The 24,898-nt window shown below is 34.7% G+C and overlaps 5 protein-coding genes across 16 annotated transcripts; 3 read left to right on the top strand and 2 right to left on the bottom strand.

The window, feature by feature from the left end:
* The first annotated feature begins 519 nt into the window (after nucleotides 1–519).
* Nucleotides 520–3,432, top strand: LOC149520604 (arabinosyltransferase RRA3-like). 4 transcript variants are annotated; one of them, XR_016346409.1, is made up of 3 exons: nucleotides 520–859; nucleotides 1,645–2,841; nucleotides 3,113–3,432. XR_016346409.1 is itself a non-coding variant. In XM_022913177.2 (2 exons), exons 1-2 carry the CDS (start codon nucleotides 692–694, stop codon nucleotides 2,758–2,760), a joined length of 1,284 nt encoding a protein of 427 aa, XP_022768912.2. In that variant the 5' UTR covers nucleotides 520–691; the 3' UTR covers nucleotides 2,761–2,982. The 4 variants fall into 4 exon arrangements, 2 of the variants coding, with proteins under 2 accessions (XP_022768912.2, XP_089624224.1); XR_016346410.1 differs by lacking the exon at nucleotides 520–859 and adding an exon at nucleotides 1,336–1,569; XM_022913177.2 differs by lacking the exon at nucleotides 3,113–3,432 and having other exon boundaries at nucleotides 1,645–2,982.
* A 955-nt stretch (nucleotides 3,433–4,387) lies between these two features.
* On the top strand, nucleotides 4,388–9,684 carry LOC111312684 (J domain-containing protein required for chloroplast accumulation response 1-like). The gene is made up of 8 exons (XM_022913178.2): nucleotides 4,388–4,863; nucleotides 5,345–6,186; nucleotides 6,262–6,738; nucleotides 7,144–7,205; nucleotides 7,488–7,553; nucleotides 7,646–7,723; nucleotides 8,457–8,633; nucleotides 9,264–9,684. The coding sequence occupies exons 1-8, from the start codon at nucleotides 4,388–4,390 to the stop codon at nucleotides 9,300–9,302; spliced, it is 2,217 nt and encodes a 738-aa protein (XP_022768913.2). The 3' UTR covers nucleotides 9,303–9,684.
* A 3,589-nt stretch (nucleotides 9,685–13,273) lies between these two features.
* LOC111312682 (deSI-like protein At4g17486) lies at nucleotides 13,274–16,580 on the top strand. 3 transcript variants are annotated; one of them, XM_022913171.2, is made up of 5 exons: nucleotides 13,274–13,592; nucleotides 14,503–14,677; nucleotides 14,885–15,137; nucleotides 15,507–15,794; nucleotides 15,965–16,580. In XM_022913171.2, exons 3-5 carry the CDS (start codon nucleotides 14,930–14,932, stop codon nucleotides 16,195–16,197), a joined length of 729 nt encoding a protein of 242 aa, XP_022768906.2. In that variant the 5' UTR covers nucleotides 13,274–13,592; nucleotides 14,503–14,677; nucleotides 14,885–14,929; the 3' UTR covers nucleotides 16,198–16,580. The 3 variants fall into 3 exon arrangements, with proteins under 3 accessions (XP_022768906.2, XP_022768907.2, XP_022768908.2); XM_022913172.2 differs by having other exon boundaries at nucleotides 13,274–13,623; XM_022913173.2 differs by having other exon boundaries at nucleotides 13,309–13,546.
* A 75-nt stretch (nucleotides 16,581–16,655) lies between these two features.
* Nucleotides 16,656–21,095, bottom strand: LOC111312680 (lysophospholipid acyltransferase LPEAT1-like). Of its 3 annotated transcripts, none has more exons than XM_022913162.2 (9): nucleotides 19,919–21,095; nucleotides 19,624–19,737; nucleotides 19,458–19,495; nucleotides 18,977–19,041; nucleotides 18,825–18,893; nucleotides 18,512–18,645; nucleotides 17,786–17,926; nucleotides 17,345–17,408; nucleotides 16,656–16,938 (listed from the first exon to the last, which is right to left on the bottom strand). In XM_022913162.2, exons 1-9 carry the CDS (start codon nucleotides 20,423–20,425, stop codon nucleotides 16,928–16,930), a joined length of 1,143 nt encoding a protein of 380 aa, XP_022768897.2. In that variant the 5' UTR covers nucleotides 20,426–21,095; the 3' UTR covers nucleotides 16,656–16,927. The 3 variants fall into 3 exon arrangements, with proteins under 3 accessions (XP_022768897.2, XP_022768896.2, XP_022768895.2); XM_022913161.2 differs by having other exon boundaries at nucleotides 17,262–17,408; nucleotides 19,919–21,094; XM_022913160.2 differs by lacking the exon at nucleotides 16,656–16,938 and having other exon boundaries at nucleotides 17,092–17,408; nucleotides 19,919–21,093.
* On the bottom strand, nucleotides 18,825–24,234 carry PEX11A (peroxin 11A). 5 transcript variants are annotated; one of them, XR_016346363.1, is made up of 3 exons: nucleotides 23,395–24,234; nucleotides 18,977–19,041; nucleotides 18,825–18,893 (listed from the first exon to the last, which is right to left on the bottom strand). XR_016346363.1 is itself a non-coding variant. In XM_022913169.2 (2 exons), exon 1 carries the CDS (start codon nucleotides 24,169–24,171, stop codon nucleotides 23,395–23,397), a length of 777 nt encoding a protein of 258 aa, XP_022768904.2. In that variant the 5' UTR covers nucleotides 24,172–24,234; the 3' UTR covers nucleotides 19,624–19,737. The 5 variants fall into 5 exon arrangements, 4 of the variants coding, with proteins under 4 accessions (XP_022768904.2, XP_089624173.1, XP_022768899.2 ...); XM_022913169.2 differs by lacking the exons at nucleotides 18,825–18,893; nucleotides 18,977–19,041 and adding an exon at nucleotides 19,624–19,737; XM_089768047.1 differs by lacking the exons at nucleotides 18,825–18,893; nucleotides 18,977–19,041 and adding an exon at nucleotides 21,610–21,627.
* Nucleotides 24,235–24,898: the final 664 nt, after the last annotated feature.

Genomic DNA, 24,898 nt, shown 5'->3' with positions numbered 1-24,898 from the left:
ATTTTATGTTTATTGTATTAATATATATAACAGGGTAATTTTATGGTATATACATATCTGATATAATATAGAAATATATATCAGTTGTGTTCCGTGGGTCGAAAGAGGAGTCTCAATCCTCTCTCTAATTTATGGTCGTATTTATTGCTTAATTAATAAATTACAGCTAGCCATGGTCTATGCTCCTACGTACACTTAATTATTAAAAATTTACCAAAAAAAAGGCAAAATTAGGAAAAACAAAACTAAATTAAAGAAACCCTCGATAAACAAAGGCTGCTTATCTACAATTTGGATCCAGATAATCCAACTCCTCTCAGGACGCCAGTACAGTGGAAAAGTCAATGAATCTTATATAACCGTTGGATTATTTCTTTGACGAAAACAGTTTGAAGTCTTGTCAAAACGAAGGGTCTGATTCCATCTTTCTCAATACTAAATAGAATGCTCGCGAAGCACCAAATCATACCTTCTCAATGTTGTCTGCTAAAAAACAAAGAAAGACAGCATCTCAGCGACGACTAAACTCTTTTTCCTTTGTCTATATTTCAGTTACAACATTAGAGCAGCTTCAAATTGCTAACTTACCAAGCGGTTGATGCAGTAGATAAAGGAAAAGCCTATCACTTCTTCATCTCTCTCCCTCTCGCTCTACGACTGTGTTTCAGTGTTGGACTGAGTAGAAGGGAAGATGGCGGGTCGTAGGGACAAAGTACAGTCACTTCGCGGATCTCGAATTGCTATAGCCATTGTGATCGGAGTTCTTCTTGGCTGTGTCATCGCTTTCTTTTTCCCTCATGGCCTCATCAACCCTACTTCCTCTGTTGAAAATCGTCGAATTGGCAAATCCAATTTCCAGGTTCACCTTTTTCATAGAATTTCATCGATTAATTTTTTTAATCTTTATATGTTCTTGCTAATGTGTTAAGTGTGAATTGGGTTGAGTTGACTTTGGAATTAATGAGTGTTCTTAACGGTGTTAACTCTTTCTAGAGTCAAAAAGGATTTGTTTCGAAGATTTGGGTGTTCCAAGGAAAATAAAAATTATTTAAATTAACTTGATTTTAGTTGGCAAGTCTTTAACACTAGTGTAAGTTTTAGGATACAAGGCAAAGGAATTTGAAACCGTTACGAATCAAAAATTTATACGGTACTGTTTTATTCTCCTTTTTGAAGACCTAATAAAGCCTAATTAGATCTAGGGTCGAGCATCACCGAGATTGATTAGCTCTATTACATGGCGAAAAGTAGTAATAGAATCTTGAAACAGAGTTGTTTTGGAGGACGGTTTCTAACCCATCTTGAATATTTACTTGCAAATTGCAATAGCTGGTTGCCATTTTCCTTGGCAATGGTCCCCTTTAGGCGTTTTCCTCCTGTCTTTTGTTTGATATTTTGCCTTCACTCTGAGCTTAGTTTGGTCAACCCTTGGACATTTTGTTGCATAAAATGGCCAATGGCAAATTGTTAGCTATGGAATTTAATATTGTGACTTGCACTTAATAATGATTTGTAAAGGACTATGAACTTTCTAATTACAGTGGGATGTCACCAAATGTTGCAAAGTTAGTAAGTACCGTCTTGTTTTTTCATTGTTGTTAGTTGTTTAATGTGTACACCATTGTTTTTTCTTCTGTTTTTCAGATTGGTTCTTCGTCATGTGAATCCTCAGAGCGGATTAAGATGCTGAAGTCTGAAATTGTATCACTATCGGAGAAGAATTCTGAATTAAAGAAGGAACTCAAGGATTTGACAGAAAAGCTGCAACTGGCTGAACAAGGAAAAGATCATGCACAGAAGCAGTTTTTAATGTTGGGTGAACAGCACAAAGCTGGACCTGTTGGTACCGTCAAGGCTTTGCGAACTAACCCAACTGTTGTTCCCGATGACTCTGTGAACCCGCGATTGGCTAAGATCTTGGAGGAAGTTGCTGTTCGGAAAGAGCTTATAGTTGCACTTGCCAATTCAAATGTGAAAGAGATGTTGGAGGTTTGGTTTTCTAGCATCAAGAGAGTTGGTATAACTAATTACCTAGTTATAGCTTTAGATGACCAGATTGTGGAGCTCTGCAAATCAAATAATGTTCCGGTATACAAGAGGGATCCGGATGAGGGTATTGATGCTGTTGGGAGAACAGGAGGCAATCATGCTGTGTCTGGATTGAAGTTCCGTATTTTAAGGGAGTTTTTGCAACTGGGTTATGGTGTTCTTCTATCTGATGTTGATATAGTATACTTACAAAACCCATTCAACCATCTTTATCGGGACTCTGACGTAGAGTCCATGACTGATGGTCACAATAATATGACTGCTTACGGATATAATGATGTCTTTGATGAGCCTGCCATGGGTTGGGCACGTTATGCTCATACAATGAGAATATGGGTTTACAACTCTGGTTTCTTCTATATAAGGCCTACAATTCCTTCAATTGAGCTTTTAGACCGTGTGGCTGATCGCATGGCTCGGCAACAAAACTCATGGGACCAAGCTGTTTTTAATGAGGAACTCTTTTTTCCATCACATCCTGGGTATGATGGGCTTCATGCAGTCAAGAGAACTATGGATTTCTACATGTTTATGAACAGTAAGGTCCTCTTTAAAACAGTTAGGAGAGACGCTAAACTGAAGAAGTTAAAGCCTGTAATTGTTCACGTAAATTACCACCCAGATAAACTTCGAAGAATGAAAGCCGTTGTGGAATTCTATGTTAAGGGCAAGCAAGACGCATTGGACCCTTTCCCAGATGGTTCTGAATAGTACGAGTAGCATTGCTGAGGATCTCATGTTAACCTATGGATGGGCTCATCCGATCACTTGTTGCAAAGTCACTTGGTGCGGGTAGGTCAATCTGATATTTTCTTCTGAGGAAAGTGTCGAATATCTTTCTTTATTATCCTCCTTTTAATTTTTGCTTTGTATTTCTGCTGTAACTTTTCATCAAATTTTACAAGCACTTCAATTAATACGCATGTTCTGTAATACGCATACTGAAAAATATTATTAAGGTTTTTGTTGTTTTTCATGATAAAGAATTGTTTCACTGTCTGCATCATACTTTGTGTGATTATCCCTCTTCTAAATTGGCTTTTTATTGTCCGAATTTACTCAGAAATTGCAAAGATAGTGTAAAGGATGACGGGCATAAATGAATAGGAGATCCTGATATGGCCGCCTGTTTATTGTCGACTTGTCTAAAAGAGACCTACAGGTGATTTTGAGCAACGATGAATCTGTCTCAATGAAGACATCCATTCCCTCTTAAGGTTTGAGAGTTAGGAGCATGAAATTTCGGAGTGAAATATCACAATTGCTAATAGATGACAGCGTGGGGTAGCTGACTGTTGTTTTCTTCGGATGAATCTAGTAAAATACAATTCAAGCTTTTTCTTTCCACCAAATTTCATTTAGTAACAGAAGCTCCTTCTATAATTATCATGGACTTTTCTCTCTTTAATTCTGTATAATGAAACATGGTGGGAAGACACGTAGGGTGGGCGGCGACATGTTTCTCGCCTGGGGTCCTTTTCTTGGCCTAGCTTCTGGGGTCTTTTTATAAGTTGTTATCATGATTTCTGAAGCAACCATTCACAGCCTACATAGAACCTGTTATCTTTTTTGGAAATAAAACTGTAATTACATTCTTGCCACTTAAATCTGAATTTGGAGGTTTGTTGTATTCAAGGTAGGCCCTGGGATGATGCAAACGAAGAACCACAAATTAATGGCAAATAAATCTTGTCCGGGCGTTTTTCTATCTTTGGATTTGGCATTTCTCTTTAACATACATACATCAATTATTCAACGAAGCATGCCAGATGTTCCTTTTCTTTCTTCAATCTGTTGCAGTCGGATTCTGGAAACTTTTCTGCTCAATCACCATTATTTTCCTCGTTGAAGGGGAAAAAATCAGGCAGATCCGAGGACTAGAAGTCGAAAATCATGATGACAGGCTGTGGATCTGACTTTGGTTTGATGAAAACGGACTCAGAATCAACCTTGTATAACAAAAAAAATCTTGAATAACGGTCGCCAAGAGAAATTGTTTTAAAATTTGTTCAGTGAAAGACAATAGACGTAAACCCCTATCCTTTATTTTTTGGCATTTTTCTAATCTTATCCATAGAAAATAGACAATCACTTAAGCTTTTGTGGCTTCAAATCTTTGATAAACCTCTCAAACATTTAACCCCACCCTGCCATCTTCTTTTCCTTCCTTGAACTTTCTCTATCAAAACAATTTTCTTTTTCCTTCTCATGAAACCTCCGTTGCTTCATCAACAGAAAACATGTTCAATTTGATTCAATTAATTAATGTAACCCCTTTGAAAGTTTAACAGCATCATCCTATTTCCCGCCAATTTCCCATTTTTCTTCAACACTGAAGATGCAGAGATTGTCACACACAGAGAGGGTTCTTTTAGGCTATAGTCCTCAAAAGATATTCATGAACTCCAGTTCTTCTCCTAAGACTCCAGGTAGAAACTCAGATATAGACTTTAATGATGTCTTTGGTGGTCCACCAAGGAGGTCATCAATTCAAGAGACACGATACGGTTTTGGTGAAAACACGGATTCGTCATCTGCTTTTAGAAGAACTGATGAAACGGTTGCTGCATCAGGGAATCCATGGTCGGGTTTAAGAGAAAAACCCGTGTTCGGTGAAGAAGGGATGAGTCGGAGAAGATACTCGAAAAATGATTTCTTTGATGATATTTTTAGAGGGAATGAATCTTTGAGTTCTTCTCCAAGGAAGTATGCGATGAAGGACCCTTTTGCACCAGGTTCACAGTTATTGAGCCCGGCTAGGCCTTTGCCACCAAAGGCTGAACCTTTTGGGAGTTCATTTCCTGCTCAATTCAGGTTCGGCTTTCATTTTTTGGCCTTCATTTTGTTATATTACTGGGCAATACATCCAAAGAAATGGTAATTACAGTTTAGAAAATGCCACAACTTACTTCTTAACCATTAGAGATCAAATTAAAAAAATCTGTCTATTCTTGCAGATTTTTTTTTTCTTGTTTCTTAGTTATGTTTAATCTTCTAGTTTCTGATGCATTAGCATCTTTCATGTTTTCGGTTGCATCTATAAATTCTTACACTTGTTCTATGTTAAAAAAGAAAAAAAAAAAAAAACAGTGGGCTTGGTAGTAACAGCCTAACAGGGTTTAGTATTTTATATTGTCTCTAATTCATGTCCTTTATTTACATATAATGTGTTGTTGATTGATGAGGCCATTCAAATCTCTTTGAGTGTAGAAAGATTGTTCAGTTTAGTCATTTGAGGTGAATCTGATTCCATGTTTCTGCCAATAGCTTACTTTTGCTGCCTTTAACTTCCCAGCCTTCCTGCCAAATTGAACAAAGGAATGGACCTCCCCACATTTGGCTCCCCTAATCGTAGCACATCTAAAAGCAAGGATGGCTCTTCAAATGGTTCAAGTTTTTATGCACATTCTCCTCTGTCAAGATTCCCAGGTCAGGCAAATCAAGGTAAAGAGAAAATGAGAAATGATTTTCAATCATCATATTGCTTTAGTGCTTCATCTCAGGAGGTATCTACTGGTAGTCAGGAGTCAACAAACTTGACTAAGTATAATGAAACAGAAACAAAAAGCAATTCAGAAGAAGATTCAAGTAGTTCAGAGATTTCAAAAAATGACAGACACTTTCACTTCTCAATATACAAATGGGCAAACAAAGGAGGTGTACCATTAGCCATTCCTCTAAGGGGGAGTGATAGACTCAAAGAAAAGGATAAACTGCGGAGGTGCTCAAGTGATAATTGTCGGATAGCATGTGAAAGTATAGCAAAGGAACCGAAAGCAAAATTGCATAATAGTTTCCGCTCTACTGATAGAATGTCATCAAATGCTAAATCTTTTAGAGTAGAACATGAGAAGAATGAACATGGCTCTCCTATTGATTCAAGATATGAAGATGGAGAACCAGTTCGAATTATTAAGGAAGACTGCATTCCCAAGTCTGAGTCAGAAATCATAAGCAGGCTTAAAAGTACTGATAAGAAAGCTTCTGGTGACACTCAGCCCAGTTCAGGGGCAGAAGAAAAAACCCACTATTCCCTTCCTCAGATAGATTTGTGTGTTAAACGAGAGAAAGAAACTCACAAGCCTCAATCGAAACCTCTGAATTTGCTTTTCGATGATGACATCAATTATGAACAGGGTAAGTCATATTCCACATGATATGTTTTGGTGCTGATGTGCTTTTTTCTTATTCTGTTTTCTTTTATAGACACAGGCAATGATGAGATAACTAGAAATGCTGGAACAAAAGACATTTCTGAAAAGAGTGCCAAGAAGTTTTCTGAAATGCTCGATGGTAAAAACATCAAGAAACAAGATGTGAAGAAAAGGGCTACTTCCAATAATGTGGAGGCCAGTACAACAACAAGTGTAAAAAGTCCCCCTAGGAACTCATGGGATAATGGAAAAGAGAGAGTTAGAGGAAAGGTCAAAGAATTCATTAAAATTTTCAACCAGGATGCTTCACCAAAACCTAGAGTGGACACTGTCTCTGGGAGTCATAGCTCTAGATGGAAGGAAAGATATACTGTCAAGCCAGAGACTGAGCCAAGTATTAGTATGACTGAAAGGGATGAGAAAATTCACATATCTAACATGCAAAAGAAGAAAATATCTCCACATGTTCATGTTGCCGATCATATGTGTAACGGTGCATCTGAAAAGTATGCTAATAGCTCAGTAAAAGACACCGGTTAGTTTATCTGCTACTACTTGCCTCGAATAATTAACAAAAAATAGAAGTATTAAATGTATAACAAATACTTTAAACATGTTGGTTTGGAGATGTCACAGTTGCATGAACAATTTGCCTTGTTCACTCTAAATTAGCATTTTATTTTATTATTATGTTCATGGAATTCAGCATAATATGCTTCTGGTACTTTCAAACTACATATAAAGGAGTAAGGTTCGTTACATAACATGAAATGCTACGACATCTTTTTTCATCATGTTTAATTGATATCACTTCTCTCTGCTTGTCCTTGAACAGATCAAATCTTTTTCATGTTCACTTCATTTGACCTTTCTTTCAATTAGCAGACCATGAATTTTCAAATCCTCAATACTAATTATCCACTTACTCTGTTGGCATCAGTTTCTGATGGCTCCAAGACTATTGTTGAAGATCCAGCAGAGTCATTTGAGGACAACTTTTTGGTATGTGATTTCTCCATTTCGAAAACTGAAGTAAAGTCATCTAAGCTTTTGCTTTATATCTAGTTGTACATTTCCCGTTGAATGGTTGATATGCAAAGTTAATTACTCTATTATCTTTCCTAGACTTCCAATAAAATTAAGGATCTGAAATTTTAATCTGAAAAATGGATATCTGTCTAAATAACAGTTAAAGCATGTTGATATTTCTGTTACTTGTTAGTAGGGGAAGATATAATTTTGGCTGAACTCCTAATGGGCTGGTCCACTTTGGCTTATGAACAGATAGAAGACCTGACGCCAGGAGGTAAAATTTTGCCACAATTTGGCATTGGTCCTGAAGAAATCAAGGTAACAAAGAGCACACTAAATACAGTTATAACCATATGCACAAACACCTATGTTGCTTCACATTTGTCAGCCGACTACTTCATTTAATGCAGGCCATTGATGCTAAAATACGGCAATGGTCAAATGGAAAACAAGGAAATATCCGTTCACTGTTGTCAACCTTGCAATATGTAAGTAGTAATTGGATCCAACTTCAATCATTATCTCTTCTCAAGTAAAGCTGTCTCCTGTTTTAATCACCAAGAGTATGTAGGCCAGTGATGATGTATTTCCACTTGATTATTCCCCAACTCTATAGGGTACCAAAGAAAAATATCCCTCTTTTCATGGATCTGTATTTTAACTTTTCAAGTGAAAATTGTTGAAGACTAAAGTCAAGCTTCTAATTAAACGTACTGGTCAGTGGGATAAACCAATATTTTCATTCTTTTAACTGTAATAAATTTGCTGTTGCTCCAATGCTCCTTAAATTCTTAGAACTCACAGTTGGCTCATGGTTTCCAACAAAGGAAAATGGCCTACAATATTGAAGGAAGCTTTAGGCAGCCACATTGGACAAAAACTACACATTTTGTTTTGAGTTTGTCAGTCCAATAATGGTCTCAATGTGCTTTGGTAGGGAAATTAGAAGAAATAGTTATCCGGTTTGCCAAGGATATTACATTTTTGTTGTGCTTCAAGTGCATTCCAGTATTTCACAGAGGATGTTACCTCCATCTTAAGAGGGGAAAACCGGGTCTCACCTTGGATAAAGGGTGGTAAGGAAGCCTTGTTTGGTCAGGGTTAAGGGAATGTTATCACTCATCAAATGAAACAAATTAAAAGAAATATCCTTTGTGATCTTGAGGCCAATGTAAAGAACTTTCTTTGTCTCTAAAAGACTAACATGGGTCGTATACATAGATTCTTTGGCCTGATAGTGGCTGGAAGCCAGTGCCTCTTGTTGACATTATTGAAGGACCAACTGTGAAGAGATCGTACCAAAAAGCTCTGCTGTGTCTACATCCAGATAAGCTACAGCAGAAGGGTGCTTCCTCAGATAGAAAGTACATTGCAGAAAAAGTCTTCGATATTCTGCAGGTAATGTCTAATTTTTGTAAACACTTATTCTCATATTGATATGTATTAATGCTTCTTTTGATCCGGTAGAGAAATTATTTATATTATTGTTACTGAATAGTCTTTCATATGTGTATTCTCAATGAAAATTTTCATCATGTGTAACCAGCTTTGTGACAATAGAAGTTAAAATAACCTAATCTGTTTGATATGGTCAATAATTGTACTTCAAATCTGTTTGATATGATCAATTATTGTACTTCAAACAATCTCCTAGTTTAGACAACTGGACGAACGCTACCATACAGATCCTACATGGATTTTCACAAGCTAAAATTTCTTACACATGGGAATACCCGTTTATTGCCCACAATCTGTTTAACCTACCAACATTTCTTCTTATAGGACGATAGGATATAAATTTGTCAATTTTTAGGCACTTGACCTTAATTTTTTGGTCAGCCTTGTTATTCACCTCAATGAACCCTTAGCTGCAACTTATCAAAACATGACATGTCTGATACTATTTCCATGTGATTATGTTTTAGCATCTATCAGTTGCAAGATAAATTTGGTTTCAGCGCGTTCACAATGCTGCTACACCTACAGTAGCTAGGCAATACAATGTCTGATTACCTCTTGCAATTTCAGGATGCATGGACTCATTTCAACTCACTCGGTTCGGCGTGATTTACTGTATGCTCGACCGCGATGTTTCATCTGTCGACAAAATGATGCAAAATTAGATGCTCAGGATTAATTCATCTTTGTTTTCAGCCATCGGTTTGATTCTTTATAGGTTGTGTAAGGATGTAGCAGTTTGCAAACACATTCAGTTTTATCCCACAGCTATATTTGGAACACCCTGAAGACCAAGTTTGACGAAGTCCAAGTTTTCCACAAAGTTGTTTAATGTTACACTCAAAGAACAAGCAAAAAGAGGGGTATGATCAGTAATCTGTGATATATTTTTTTAATCTGCTTTAAATCTCCCGCCTGAACTTTTTGTTACCCACTTGCCTTTTGGTTGGAATTTCTTTTTGAATTCAAAATCTAGTAATCATTTGAGCCATGCTACACGATTCAAGAACAAGGTTTAATGCATTTTTACCTCTTGTGGACCTATTGGTTTGCTGTTTAGCACAGAAAAAAAAGCGAAGGGCTGGACTGCACAGGCACATTTGTCTTTGTTGTTTGAACATTGTTGCCTAAAAAGAATATAAAGGTGAAGTACGGCTGGTCAATTCTTCGTGTTGATTTGCCTGTCTCTCTGGCATTTAGCCAAGCAAAAAGTTCAGCTTTTACAACCATTTTACAATGATGAAAGTTCTACAGCAAGGCTCTCTTTTATTATTAACTGCTACACTATTTGTATTGGCCATCGAATTTTGAAAATTGGAAAGTTGTTTCTTGTTTCCTCCAATTTTGAAGTGAAATGTTCTTTTCATTTCTGATGAAAGAAAAGACAAGAAAAGAAAAGTTTCCGTCCACTGACTGGTTTTTTATTCCAGGATATTGAGAAAATGAAAATCTATATAACATTCCAGGTAGGTAGTTCTAGTACATGACTATTGACTAACAGCATGAAATCGCCTTGATAAATCAAAATTGATTGATTAAATTATACAGGGAAAATGGAAAATTTGTTTCTGATGATGAGATGAAAGAGATGGACCACCAGATAAGGTGGGACATTGTCTTCATGTGAGCAGAGCCTGCGCGGTGAAGAGGTCATCATCCACCTCTTCTTCCCTCACCCATTAGGCCATTACTTGTACTTATCTTCTTGTAATAACAGGAAAAGGACAAATCACTGCCATTATCATTCTAATCGAGTTTTTCTTTATTTCTATATATTTTGACCTGTTTGGACCAATAATAATAACCGTAAACTTATCATGATTTTTTCTTTTTTTGCCAATATCATGTGAAGTTGGTGAATGGGTTTTTCTTGGGCAACTAAAGTACACCAAATCTACCGTACAATTTTATGTTGTTTGAGTAACAAAACATGAACAATGACAGAGTACTGTTCCTTATTTGCTAAAGATGAAGAGATGAGAAGAGTTGGGTTGGAACAGTAGTCGTTGGATGGAAAGAAGATATTTATGTAAGGAAAAAGCTGGCAATGGCATGCCAAATTGCCAGTCTTCTTTCTCTCTTTGATTATTATAGACCTAACCTGTGATTATCGATGTTAGCTATTACTATAACTAATATAATTACTAAAACCAATATTAAGGCAAGAAACTAAAGCAATGGCATTGATATCTTGTCACCGTTTGTTTTACTTGTGCATTCCGTTTGCACATGATTAACATTAGAACCAGTAATTTTTCAAATAAAAAAAACATTAGAACTAAAATAACAATTATCAAAAAATTAGAAATGAAAGTTAAAAACATGTAAATGTTTAGGACTAAAATGTAATTATTTTATATAACATGTTAGGTATTTTACATTTACATTAATAATATAATCATTTGATAATGTTTAAAATCGATATAACAATTTTCATTAAATATTTAAGATTGAAAGTGAAAAATATATAAACCTTTAAGATTAAAAGTGCAATTATCTCAAGTTGTTTTTACTATGGTTTAAGATTAAAATTATATAGATAAACCTAAATCGTTTATTAAAGTTAAATAAATTAAATTATTTTAATTATTTAATTCAATAATTATCAAACAATAATATGTTTAATCTTATTATTAGTATTTGACGTAATATATCATTCACATAAAATACACGTATAAGATAAAGTATAAAAAATTTAAAAAATCAACAATAATTCCTATATTATTGTCGTTATTACGCCCATTTTTTTTTTTTTTTTAATCATTGATCGGAAAATGAAGTCAACTGAAACAGCTAATAAAATTTGAAACTGCCACTCTCTCACGTCTAACATGCTATGGGATTGAGAGACGGGACAAATGGCCGGAACCTCCTCCGGTGCCGCCGGTGGAACACACGTGCATCAGCATCCTATGAGAAAAACAGGTGTGAATTAAAGTAAAAATATATTAAATAATTCGTATATTTATATAATATAAAATATTTATAATTTTATATTATATTTTATACATATAAAAAATATAATATTTTTTATTTAATTAAAATTTTAATTTATATCATTTTTATGTTTTTTCTTATAATATAATTATATCATATGATACTTTAAATTATTGTCCTTCATTTGATCTTCCCAAACAGAAAGATTTTTGAGTAAATGAATTTAATACTTGCACGAGTTTCTGGCCAACTTAGCTGTCTTTCACAATTTTGCTTTCACATCAACTTGTCTTTTTCTATACCAAAATTAAAGATGTCTGAATATATTAGTAATATTTCCCCGACCAAAGGCAACTATAGAATACACTTTTTATTAATTCACCCATTAAGTCCCACCACATCTACAATTAAGTAATAGAAGTTTTTTTATTATAAAAAAATAATATAATTTTTTTTTTGGCCAAATACAATTAGGAAAGCACTAACCAAGTTTTTTGAACTTTAATAACTAAATAAATAATATTTAAGAAAAATTAGATTTTGACTTTTTATACAAAAAAATTCAATTAATGTATTATCTATTTTTAAATTTAATGAGTCTAATCTAATTTATAGCATTATTTAAAATGTTATTTAAAAGTTTTTTTTTTATATTTAACATATTATTTTTATTAATTTTAAAAAATAATATATTAATTACATATTTGTTTCATTAAATATATTACCTTAATCCATGTCTAGTGACACTATTTCCCTCTTTAACTCTCTTTGATCATTTGAGGTTTATAAGTACTCGTGAACCAAACTCCTATGATTAATAGAAGTTGAAATTTTTTATTAAGATAAGATTTTTTTTTCAAATTGCATATTAGGATATGTTATAAAATACTAAAAAGCTTACCCAAAAAAAATACTAAAAAGATAAATAATAATAATAATAATATTTTTTGAGTTAATTATTATTTTTTTGGTGAAATTCAAATTTTGTTAGCTTAGGTTTGTATTAAAATTTCATATATTTTCACTAACCATTATTGATGGAAAATTATGACAATTTATTGTAGTTAGAGATGATAACAATTTAATTCAAATAGAATTTAGTTCAAATTTTTTTTAATATTATATAATATTATAAAAATTTAAAATTTGATTAGAATCTAAATCAAAATTTTATTTAATTCAAATCGGTTTTTAATTTTAAATATTTATATATTATTTTAATATAGTATTTTAATATATTTAAGTATATTTTAATATAAAATTATTGTTTTTATTTTATAAAAATTAAAAAAAAATATATAATTCGATTTGATTCAATTCAATTTTTTTAAAAATTTTTATATCTCGATTTGAAATTCAATTAAAATATAATATATATATTTAATATTTAAATTTGATTCGAATCGAATAAAAAAATTAATCTAAATCAAATCTAATAAAAAATTTGATCTAAATTAAATTTTAATTTTTTTTCACCCTGTAACCAATTATTTGAACTCAAGAAAGTAAAATGGGCATAATCTATATTTTTTATAAAGTAAACTATTATGTATTCCATTTGATAAGAGAAAGTTATGTAAATTTTTTTTTCCTTGAAAAAGCGAAAAAGCGGTAATTTATCCGAAAAAGGCGTGGCAGTGATTGAGCAGCGGAGTGAAAAAAAAAAAAAAAAAAAAAGAAATTGAGAGGGGAAAAAAAGAAAGAGAGAGGGAAAGAGAGAATAAGGCTTTGCCTATTCTCTTCTCCTTCTTTAATGCTTACAGCGTCCAGTTTTCAAGTGGGTGCTTAAACTTATTATTAATCTCTCTTTTATAAAGTTTCATCTTCGTCTTCTTCTGTTGGTTTTCCTCCGCTAGCTACCATAAAGAAAAACGAAACGTTTCGTTCAATGCCAGCTGGGCTTCGATTTTGCTATGGTGGTTGCTTTTCGCTTGACCCTTAATGGCCTTCTTCTCTAAATCTGTAGGCTCCTTATGCATTGTTGTTTTATTTGGTAGGATCAATGGTTAAAATTAAGGTTTTGAATCTGTTTGATCTATTACATTGTTGTTGTTTTATTTGATTTATTGTTTTTTTTTTCTGGGTATGAATGGTTTTTTAATAGATCTGAAGTGATTCTCGTCTTTTTATGAAATTTATTCTTTTTCCTTTTTTTTTCCCACTTTTTTCTTTTCATGGCATACCAATAAAGATTGCTCCTTTTTTTTTTTTTTTCATATACAGAAAATTTAAATGTTCTGAGTAATGTTGAAAATCTAGTTCCATCAGGAAATGATGGTTAAATTTACTGCTAAAAGTTACTATTTTTGTTCTTATTAAAATTTACCTTTTTCATATTTTGGATCATGCTGTATTGGGTTTTTTTTTTTTTTTTCCTTTTTCTTTAATTTTCTCTTCCCAGCTATGGGAGTTAATTCGTTGATATCTCTGGTATTTATGTAGTTTCATATAAAATGCAGGGGCTATTAGCTAGCATTGGGAGTTTTATATGCTGTATTTTGTTGTTGTTTAACTTTTTTTGGGGGGTTTTGTTTTTGCCAACTCCAGTTGGTTGGAATTAAGGATTGTTGAAGCTTTGAGTTGACCTTACCTTTTTCTCTGCCTCTCTCGGTTGTTAATCTTCATTGTTATCTTCTAAATTTATATAATGTATCCTAATTTTTTTAGTACTTTGATGATAAAAGATAGTTTCTAATGTGTATACAAGTCTACAAAAATCAATCATTTTTATATCATTATTCTTTGTCATATGACAAAGCAGTTTGCTTCTCCTTGTATTTGACTTGTTCCATCTCTTCTCTGTCAAGCAAATTGATACTTCTGGACTTTTAGAGGATAACCTTTAACCATTGAACTTTTATCTATGCTTCAGGACGATTTCTGATGCTTGATATTTGTTGTTGAATGAGGGATTTCAAACGTCAATAGATGGAATTAACGGTTATCGGAAATGTTAATTCATGACAGTGGACATAGGGCGTTTTGTATGCTAAGAGTTGAACCTCCATTATGTTGTTATGGTATCTCCACCCAATGGGTTGTCTGAGGTAAAAGTACTCTTGAATATGCTATGTGCTATAACTAGACTATCTGTTGCAGTGTTTGAATATAAGAGCTGTTAATTCTATTAGAGCATTTCTTTCATCTTTTTCCTTTTCCAGTATCCAGTTTTCTCTAGCTTTTGCCTCTATGGTGATTATGAAATAGTTTACTTCTTTTAAAACAAATAGCTAATGTTTGCTCATTTACCCCAGGTTGTATAGGCATTAATTGAAGTCTGGTCTTAACATTGAAGAAATATGGATTTTGAATCAAAGAAGAGATGGAAATCTGTGGTGCCACGTCTTTTCAAAAACAAATCAGCCTCTCGTTGTTTTTTCCCGAAGGTGAAGCCTGCTAGTTTCGATCCAGGCTGTGCACCAGTGTATCTCAATGTATATGACCTAACTCCTATGAATGGCTATTTTTACTGGGCAGGCCTTGGTATCTTTCATTCTGGCGTGGAAGGTAGGTTGATAACATTTACCTTGTGCTTTTGCCCTTTTGTTCACTTGGTTTTTAATTTGCATCTGGAAAAGGTTTTGATTCTCATTTGTCCTTACATAGTTTCTGTCCAGTGCGAGCTGATTGATTGAATTGGAAATATAAAGGTAGAAAGGATAGGTAATAGTCCTCATTATAGCATTTTAAGGCAGCTGCTGTTAAGGAGGAACAGAGGGAGGAAGAATAACCTTTTGCAGAATTCATAATATCAAGCAATGGACTTAAATTAAATATCCAAAATATGGACTTGATAATTCTGTTCTCATTTTATTGCTATTTGGTTTTTGAGTCTAACTCTAGCTTTTCTGATAACCTGACCCACACACTGTATAGTTCATGGTGTGGAATATGCATTTGGAGCTCATGACTACCCAAGCAGTGGTGTTTTTGAGGTTGAACCACGACATTGCCCTGGCTTCAAGTTCAGGAAATCGATATTCATCGGGACCACATCACTGGACCGTATCCAAGTAAGGGAATTCATGGAGTGCAATTCGGCAAGATACAATGGAGATACATATCACTTGATCGTCAAGAATTGCAACCATTTCTGCAAGGATATTTGTCACAAGCTGACTGGGAAGCACATACCCAAATGGGTAAACCGACTGGCCAAAATAGGTACACTTACATCCAAAACATGCAAGATCATAGTGATTGTTGTTTATTATATCACTTGCACAAGCATTTTCTGATATGTCACATGCTTATTATCATGTTGCGTTTCATTACGCCTCTCGAATGTCCACAATGAATTACAAATAGCTTAAATCATCTTTTCTTCGTGTTAGGTTCAATGTGCAATTGCATTCTTCCTGAAGCCCTGAAAACTTCTGTTGTGCGACACGATCCAAATTATCAACCGTACGATAGTGAGAAGAGGAGACTGAGATGTGCCTTCAGTTGCTTGTCTTCAGTGTCAATGCGGCAGAAATCTTCACTACTTCTACAATCACCCTTAAGAGGCTGCCTACCACCATGGGAATCAAAAAAATCGAACAATGTATTGTTGAAGGAAAGGTGAGGACAACTTTCAACAGCCAGGCTCCGTAAGCTTAATGATTGAAGATTTCTTTTGGTGTTGTGGTCTACTTTGTGGGGTATGTAGTCATGATATGTCTGTGACACTAATGTGTTGTTAAGATCTATTTTGAGATGCTGATCCATTACCGTCGAAAAAGGCCCATGAATTAATGCAGCTTTCTGATGACAACACAGGTCATCAACGATTAGAGAGAGTAGCGTATTGTGGTCGATGGAGAAAGTAGCGTATCGTGGTCGATGACCCACCACAATGTAATTGTTTTAGGTCCAGTTAAAATCATTAGGGTGCGTTTGGGAGAAATTTTAAAATGAAAGCATTATTTGTAATTTCATTGATCGGAAAGAAAAAAATTTTCTTAAAAAGTGAACCACATTTAGTGATATTTATTATGCTAATGAAAGTCATACACTAATTAAATTTCAATGAAGGGTGGCCAATAAAAAAAACCTCAATGAGAAATTTAAAAATTTCCTTGTAATTAAAACATTTACATTAATATTACTGTGAAAAAAAATTAGCATTTCAGTTGGGCCCCTCCCCATTCCACCACCCCCATTTTAAATCCGTCCCTGCCTGCTTTAAGAGCATGCCAATTCAGCTCCGGGTAAAACTCTTTCAGATCGATGAAGATAAAATCTCTTTTTTTTTTTTTAACATAAATAATAAAATCATACATTGACTATACAGCGGCGAATCCAAATTAGCTTTGTCAAAACAAACCTGCAGGAACACGAAAGAGACTTCAGATTTACAGATGCAGTAGCTCTATATGCAAGTTTTTAAGGGCAATTTATGGTCAAACTTATTGTTAATGTGTATTTTAGGACAAAAAAGCCCAGAAGTCGCTTATAGAAGATGATCTGACCAAATCAGTTCCATAAGCAAATTAAATCTGCATCTACTGACCACACTTTCCATGAACAAAGAAGTTTACAATGTAACTGCACATGGCATCATTTTGAGTAAAATGAGGGAGGCGGAACCACCCCTACTGATTTGTCTGTGTATTCATGAAAATACCAGTGCAAACAAAGAAACTTAACTGAGTTTAGATAACATTTGGGAGCAAGGCCAAGAAATTATCAATCGTCTTTCTGATGCAAAACACTAGGCAGGCTATTATTACCATTGAGAGCAGCATGATATATTCGCTTCTCAGCCAATCCGATATCCGACAGTATCAAATTACCCTGCAGGCAAAAAAACCAAACAGAAAGTAAAACTGACTTTAACATGAATGACAATTCAAGTAATAGTGTCATATTTAATATATGACTAGATTGTTTTTCTTTTGTATATCAGAGACTACTTGGCAGAAGAAAAATATGATGGTGCTTTAAACAAATGCTTCAGAATTCTATTACAATCAAACTATAGCATCTGATAACTGTCAATGGAATTACATTTATCTTTAACTGGTTAGGATAGCACATTTTCTTGAAAGGCCCTAGTCTCACTTTCGTTGTAACCGTGGAGAGTGATTTAAGAGACATATCTGAGAGCTCCCACAACAACATGACAGAAATTTTATATCTTTCAGTAAGACAAGTTGATAGTATATGCATACCTCACTGGCCATCAATCTTCGGACATTATTAGCATATAGTTTTGGATCATCCTTCTCTTGCTGTGAGGGGTAGTAGAGAGGTAACCATGTTACCTCCATGTGATTTACAAATTGACACAGAAGAAAAACCACATGACGGACCTACAAAGAACAATATAGAACAGCATTAACACCAGCACGAAAAAATGTCATAAAACAAATACACTTATCATAAAATCATTCACAATAATTTCAATGTTTTTCTTGCAGGGACAAATATAATCATATATTTTTTCACATAATCATCCATCTTATTAACATTTTTTTCCAAATTTTTTCGTTTTGATTAAAGTACATTATTATCTTCACTCTTTAGCAGTTCTTCTGAAACTTCTTCAATAAACCAAGAAAAATTACAAAAACAAGGGTTGCTTAAAGTAATTTTTATCAGATTTTATAAAATGTACTAAGCAAACAACAAACCATCATCAGAATATCAGTGTAACCAACAAAGAATTCCTAGTTCCAATATCAACTATATTTCACGAACAATTTGTATTAAAAACACCTAATAGTGAGAGCACCACCTCATAACTAATAGAAACAAAGCAAAATCTCTCATATGTATTAACTTTTTCATATCCAGTAATCAGTTAGAGGTATTAATCAGCTACTTAATTAAGGAAAGAGTGCGATTTATTATAAAAAATCACAAAGCCATCTTGAATTTGCTTAAGAAATACTCACCCCTGATATTGAATCCCATGCTGGACTAAATCTTTGGTAACGGTACCTTAAAATAACAGGCACTACAGGTGCTTTTGCCAAAAATGCACCAGTCTTGAATGGGAGGAGGAAATCCCCATTTGTTGTTGTTCCTTCTGTTGTCAAGATGAATATGAATCAAACAAATGTTACTTGTTGGGATAGGCATAGGAAACACAGAACCTTAGGATGCTATGAAACATCAGCTACATACATATACACTCATACAGCACCGCTTGCATCATAATTAAACCATGTAATAAATGTATATGGTGGATCAAAAAAGACGATTAACCTGGAAAAAGCATTATCGCTGGAGCAGATTTATTTTGATGCACTTCAAGAACTCTGTCAGTCACAACACCTGAAAAAGAGACCGGTTAGGCATTGTACTTGTGATCAATAATAAGAAGTGAAGAACATGTTTGACATCAAAAGTTTTTCTACCTGCAACACCTTTGAAGTCTGATGATTTTGACTCCCGCTGAACATAGACACAACCAAGACATTTGCTGTAAGAAACAAGCCAAATATCATTCATCACTCCAATTCAAACCATTTTATTTATACAAGGAACGCAACATACAACATAGAGAAAATATACAAGTGGTGGGATACAAAAGAAATATATAACCATCAAAAACACGTTCATGCACGCAACACTCTTTCCAAACATAAAGATTTCTATTCAGATATAAACAGGTCACTTGCTAGACATTGCAGCAACATAAGCTATGAAGGAAGCAGATTAAGAACTTAGAGTGAAGTAAAATACAAAACTTCTACCATAACTATACCAAGCTTGAAAGGGCAAAAAGAAAAGAACTTAGCAATTTGATAAGAAACAAAAAATCAATAATGACAACCAAAATGCACTTTGTTTTGCACCAAACCACGGGAGAAACTTAGGAGGTTAAAATAAACTCACCTGATGAGACCAACTAAAGGAATTTTACCCACTGATCTCTTCAGCAAAAAAATCCAAGGATTCCAATTGACAAAACCAAACAAGAAACATTCAGCTAACCATCAAAATTTTACCTTTTATACCATAATCAATAATTAAAGCTAGAAGAGCGGCTAAGTTAACAGACCTTGGCAACAAAACTTGGAAAGGAAGAGGACATGTGATATAAGATATCTAAATATGACACGTGATTAGATACGATAGCCCCAGGTTTTTCTTGCTTTTCTGATTGATTGGTACCCTGTAGAAAAATCGAACACCCAAAAAATAGAAAATTCAGGAAAATGTTGATCAAGCAATTTCTTTTAATGTTAATGTCTATTAACTAAAGTTTGGGAGTTTACATAACAAAAGTCATATAAATTCTCTTTAAAAGCTACCAAATTAGACTATTAAACAATGCTCAATAAGTAAAATCCTACCTCAGTTTTTAAGTTCTCTTGGGTATTTGCTGAATCCTCTTTATGAGTTTCATTAATCCAATAAAACCCAACCAGGAAAAGCAGCGACCTAGACAGAAAACGACCCGACCGGACAATCACGGCTCGCCTCCACCCACCTAAGTGTGCATAATCCTCCTGCTCCTCCTTCTGATTCGGGGCCGAGAATAGCGTACAAATTCTACAAATCAAGTAATATACGACCAAAATAGTCATCCCTAAAATAATACGCAGAGGGAGCAGCGTGACGAGGGCTATGCCCAGGAAGAGTTTCTCTTTCAATGGGAGCTTGCCACGTCCCATGGGACCGTACACGTCGTTGCGAGCATAGGCAGCGAATTTCTTCTCGAGCTCCTGGATATTCTCGGCGGATGAGGAGTCGGATTTGAGAAGGGGACGGTCGTCTTTGGAGGAGGCATCGTCGTGGGTCGGGTCTGGTTGTTGGGTCTTGGCTGGTTTTGAATTGAGTTCTTTGAGTTCGGATTCCATGTTGCTTCTGGAAACCTAATGATTTGGAAAAGAGGGTCGTGTCAATAATTTTATCTCTATATAAGAAAATTTGGTGGGTTTTTTTACAGGTAATTATTGGATTCGGTATGGAATTTGGATTTGTTTATAAATGTTTGGTGGAGAGGAAAGGAGAGTTTATGAACGAAAAGGCAAGCCTTTCTTAGATCTGGGAAAAGCGTCATGGTTTCTACTATCTTCCACCACCACCGCCGCCTCCCTTGTGAAGTCCAGGCTTAATGCCGGGAATTAGATGCGCAAATATTGAAAAAAAAAAAAAACAATTTTCCTTTTTTTTTTTGGACAGGAAAAAAAACATTATCTAAATGAAAAGAAAATTATTTATAGTGAGAAGAGATTCCGAGTTGGAGCGTTCAGGCCGTTGATGAAATGCCTGTGATGTTGACCGTTTGATTTCATTCCAACAAACCTAGGACCGACTTCTACGCTTCTGCAGCTAATGCCTACTGGATAATCTGGCTCCTAAAGTCGATGACACTACGACACCTGTTGTTGATTGGTGGGTTTGACATTTGGAATGGGGTGTTCCAACGACCCACCGGTTCATATACAGATTTCTCGCCAAGGACTAGTTGGAGCCGCCGTAACAACTCGGCTTCCGTTTCCACCATTTTTGTATCATGAATTGATTATGATTGATTTGCATATTTATTTGGTTTTTTTTTATTATTATTATTTTAATAAGTTTTAGTGTGTGTGGACCCCAAGAGTTCCTTCGACATACCAACACAAATCGTTTGTCTCTTTTCAGTTTTTTTTCAAGATCAGGGCAGAACTTGCAATTCTTCGAAATAATTTTCTTATCAAGAAAAAGACAGCATTGCATTATCTAAATTTAATGACATAAAGCCGATAAAAAAATAAAAATAACATAATTTAAAATTTTGATAAAAATTATATATAAATTTGATAAATTTTAAAATATATATTTAACATTTAATAAATGATATGAAAATTTTAGATGAAATAATAGCAAATAGAAATATACAACACGTTTTTCTTTCTTATCAAGAAAAAGATAGCATTATCAAGAAAGATATAAAATGACATACCATGAGTTTCTTATCATGGGGATTCGTCAACAACTCAAAGTTGAGCAAAATTGAATATTATGCTCAAGGCCCAAACATGACTAAACCATGCTGTTAAGGACATCCGCATGCCTAGATTTAAGAATTCAATATAGTTTAGGGGTATAAATAATACAATAATACTAAAAAATTATTCGAATTCGATTTGAATAAAATTTAAATTTGACTCGATTATTATCGATTCGAACTCGAATTCGAATAGCTTAACTTGTCAATCGAGTCGAATTCGAGTATTTTTATACCCAATTCGAGTTATTTGTAAGCTTAATTAAACTTTTATATTTTAATATATTTTAATTGATAAAACATCTCGAACTCGAGTTTAAGTTTGAGCATAAATAATCGAGCTTTTGTCGAATATAAGAATTAAGCTTATTTTTATATGTTAATCGAGCTAGGTTGAATAGCTCGATTTCTATCTCGAGTCGAATTCGAGCTAAAAAAATAAAATTCGATTGAGTTCGAATTGAATTTCGAGCATCGAATTTGGAGTCGAGTTTGAACTCAAGCTTAATACTGTATCAACTTGAACTCGACGATTATACCTCTAAGATAAACATGGCCCCAAAAAAAGGCCCTGGTTCTAACACTTATGTCACTCCCTAAGTACATTCACGCATGATAAACAAACAATATGGAACAAGTTAACCTTCTGAGCTCCGACCAAGATCACAAACAAGAAACCATAATCTAAGTCCAGAAACTATACTTTCTAAAATCTATAATCTAAAGTGATGCTGCTGCTATAAGATAAGCCTATTTCGAATAGAACAAGAATTATCATAAATTCATAATCTTCCTTCCTTAATCTCCATGTAATCCTAGTTAGAGTATGAGAATACTTTGTTGATTAAGCAGATTTCATATTAAAGCAGGGGAATATTTAGCAACCATTAATTCCATTACCCAAAGGATGCATTTCTGATGATGTTTGGGCAGAAGATAGTGGTAAAATTTCACTAAGCTCAGGATGGTTTAATCACTAACAGCATATACCTTTCTACATTATGTGTTATCTGAACATCGAACAAGTACAGATAAATGGCCTAATGAGTATCAGATCATTATCATATAGGCATAATCTTAAAATGATCTAGGAAGGCAGGGGAAGAAATGGATTCAGTAGTTACTCCATATATCCTAACCAAGAGCTCTTTCTCAAATAGCTGGGAACTGTGTATTCTGAGATTGAGAGTCAATGTCCAACCTCAAATAACAAAGTTACTAAAGTTTAAGGATTAAGATCCTTCACATAACAAACCAGAAATTCCCAAGGAGCTCTAGGACTCATTTTTTAAGATCTTGCACTAAGATATCGATAAACTAGAAAGGGGCAAAACAGATGAACAAACACAATCATAACATATTTTCCCTTCACCTGATTCTAAAAATTCTTGCAGAAAGTAAAGAAAGCCCTCTTAAATTGAACTAGAAGACGAGAAGGCAAAGTCAGCAGGGACATAATCCCCCATCTCAATTTTATTTTTCGAGAACATATAAGTATGATGTTGTCTACAGATTAAGAAAGAAGCTGACATGACAAACATAAAAAGGGATTTTCTTCCCACTAATCAGTTGAATACATGTAAATGAAGTCAGATCAAACATATGTATTAGCATTTAAATTCATTATAAAACATCAAGCTTCACCAACAAGGACTAAGTCAACACCTGTATTATTTCCTGAATGAATTTAGCACAAATTCATATCAATCCACTGCCTGTGTATGCATTTATTGATAAAAGAAATGAAAATCAGAAGAACCCCAAATCCTTCTCAGGATTCATTAGTGTAATAATAATGATAAGATAAATCAACTAAGTTCCTTCTGATCATACCTAGCAAGAAACCCAGTTTTTATGGGCACTAATAAGAGCCGACAAAAGTCCAGCGCAAGACACCAAAAGAGGATCCGAAAAGCTTCCTTTGCCGTCTTGAATATCAGCCAAAGCCATTAACCCATCAGCCAAATCTTGAATAACTGAAAGTTGCTTCATCAATTTTTTTTCTCTTAATTTCCTTTTCCTATCTTCTTCCTCCTTATACCCGACTCCTCTCGAAATCGCAATCTCAATACTCGAATCCAAACAGGCCTCACCCTCATTAATCCTCTTTAAATCCCTAAACTTAAGGCTAATACTTCCTATGTACCCAATAAACTCAGCCCAAGCACTGATCTTTTGTAAGTTGCGGGAGTGTTTAGCGTCGATTAGTCCTGATTTCGCCAACCAAATAAATTGTTCAACGAAATAATATAAACCTTCGCCGCCGTAAGCGATAATTGAGAGGAAAATTTCTTGCTTAGAATCCAAATGGGAGTTTCTCAAAGCGTTGACGTCTTGAACAAATTTCCCGAGTCGAAATGCTTTCCGACTCAGTCCGACGCTTGACTCGAAGCTCTTGAGTCGGCGAGTTAGTGGGACGGTTTCTGGGAGGACCGAGGACGCTAATATGATCTTGGTGGCGTAACGAGAGATTTTGAGGAGCTTGTCGACACCGTCTCGCTTGGCGAGGTAAGCTTCGAGATGGTTCAGGAAGTCTTTTTCTTTGGGCTTTGATGGGTTTGGGGCGTTTGGGGTTTGCGATGTAGTAACGGTCGAAGCTTTCGAATCCATGGCGGTTCAGACACACAAGGCAAGAAGAAGGAGAAAATGGAAAACGATCATCAAGAGAATTCTTATTTTATTAGCATCCAAACGACAACGTTTTAGGTCCTTTTGGAGTTGGGATATGTTAACTGTCAATGTCAGAAACGCTTGACAGGTATTCAGATGCGTGCCAAACCACGCAAACAGCTACCCGAACCGGCAACGTTTTCGGCATAAACCAGTCCAAACTCCAGAATCCATTTTTCAAAATGGGTCAAAATCCAAACACACTGGATCAGTTTATGGGCCTTTAGGCCCAACCAATCAAAGCGATTCCAAAGATGGACCAGTTCGTATAGCCCTTAGTTGCCGACCAAACTTAACTTTTGATTTGCATTGCAGCTGGTGGAGGCTTTGGATTCTTTCTCCCAACGGTAAGGGAAAAGGAAAGAAACTTCCCTGCAAAGCTACTACTTGCCAGCACCACCACCACTCATTTTACCATTACCAACTGAATGCGACCCTTAGCCTAAGCTTTTTAATATTTGCTTCAACCGCCGGCTCCCAGTTGTCTCCTCCACTTTAACTATTTCAACATTCCGTTTTTAACCTTTTGCTAATAAATATGTTCACTTAACTTTGGATTTTTAAACGGTGAAATAATAATGGTGGAACCCCCTCCTCCATTCCATCTCTTTAAAGAAAGCATTTCAAATTAGTTTATCATTAAAAAAATTACGTAATAATTCACCTC

Source organism: Durio zibethinus, chromosome 1, assembly GCF_047325235.1.
Source record: "Durio zibethinus cultivar Kanyao isolate XHJ-2024 chromosome 1, ASM4732523v1, whole genome shotgun sequence".
NCBI classification, from domain to species: domain Eukaryota; kingdom Viridiplantae; phylum Streptophyta; class Magnoliopsida; order Malvales; family Malvaceae; genus Durio; species Durio zibethinus.
Note: the sequence above shows the minus strand (reverse complement) of the source record. Positions and strands in the feature narration are given on the sequence as shown.

What these genes read in the sequence shown, in the direction of transcription:
- PEX11A (XM_022913169.2), bottom strand. Translation starts at nt 24,171, where the DNA reads ATGGATTCGAAAGCTTCGACCGTTACTACATCGCAAACCCCAAACGCC.
- LOC149520604 (XM_022913177.2), top strand. Translation starts at nt 692, where the DNA reads ATGGCGGGTCGTAGGGACAAAGTACAGTCACTTCGCGGATCTCGAATT. An exon ending in TTGGCAAATCCAATTTCCAG is followed by an intron (nt 860 to 1,644) that starts GTTCACCTTTTT and finishes TCTGTTTTTCAG; the next exon opens with ATTGGTTCTTCGTCATGTGA.
- LOC111312682 (XM_022913171.2), top strand. Translation starts at nt 14,930, where the DNA reads ATGGATTTTGAATCAAAGAAGAGATGGAAATCTGTGGTGCCACGTCTT. An exon ending in CTTTCATTCTGGCGTGGAAG is followed by an intron (nt 15,138 to 15,506) that starts GTAGGTTGATAA and finishes CACACTGTATAG; the next exon opens with TTCATGGTGTGGAATATGCA. An exon ending in AAACCGACTGGCCAAAATAG is followed by an intron (nt 15,795 to 15,964) that starts GTACACTTACAT and finishes TCTTCGTGTTAG; the next exon opens with GTTCAATGTGCAATTGCATT.
- LOC111312684 (XM_022913178.2), top strand. Translation starts at nt 4,388, where the DNA reads ATGCAGAGATTGTCACACACAGAGAGGGTTCTTTTAGGCTATAGTCCT. An exon ending in TAGCTCAGTAAAAGACACCG is followed by an intron (nt 6,739 to 7,143) that starts GTTAGTTTATCT and finishes TGTTGGCATCAG; the next exon opens with TTTCTGATGGCTCCAAGACT. An exon ending in CATTTGAGGACAACTTTTTG is followed by an intron (nt 7,206 to 7,487) that starts GTATGTGATTTC and finishes GCTTATGAACAG; the next exon opens with ATAGAAGACCTGACGCCAGG.
- LOC111312680 (XM_022913161.2), bottom strand. Translation starts at nt 20,425, where the DNA reads ATGGAATCCGAACTCAAAGAACTCAATTCAAAACCAGCCAAGACCCAA. An exon ending in AAGAGAACTTAAAAACTGAG is followed by an intron (nt 19,738 to 19,918) that starts GTAGGATTTTAC and finishes ATTTTTCTACAG; the next exon opens with GGTACCAATCAATCAGAAAA. An exon ending in CATGGGATTCAATATCAGGG is followed by an intron (nt 17,927 to 18,511) that starts GTGAGTATTTCT and finishes TGTTCTTTGTAG; the next exon opens with GTCCGTCATGTGGTTTTTCT.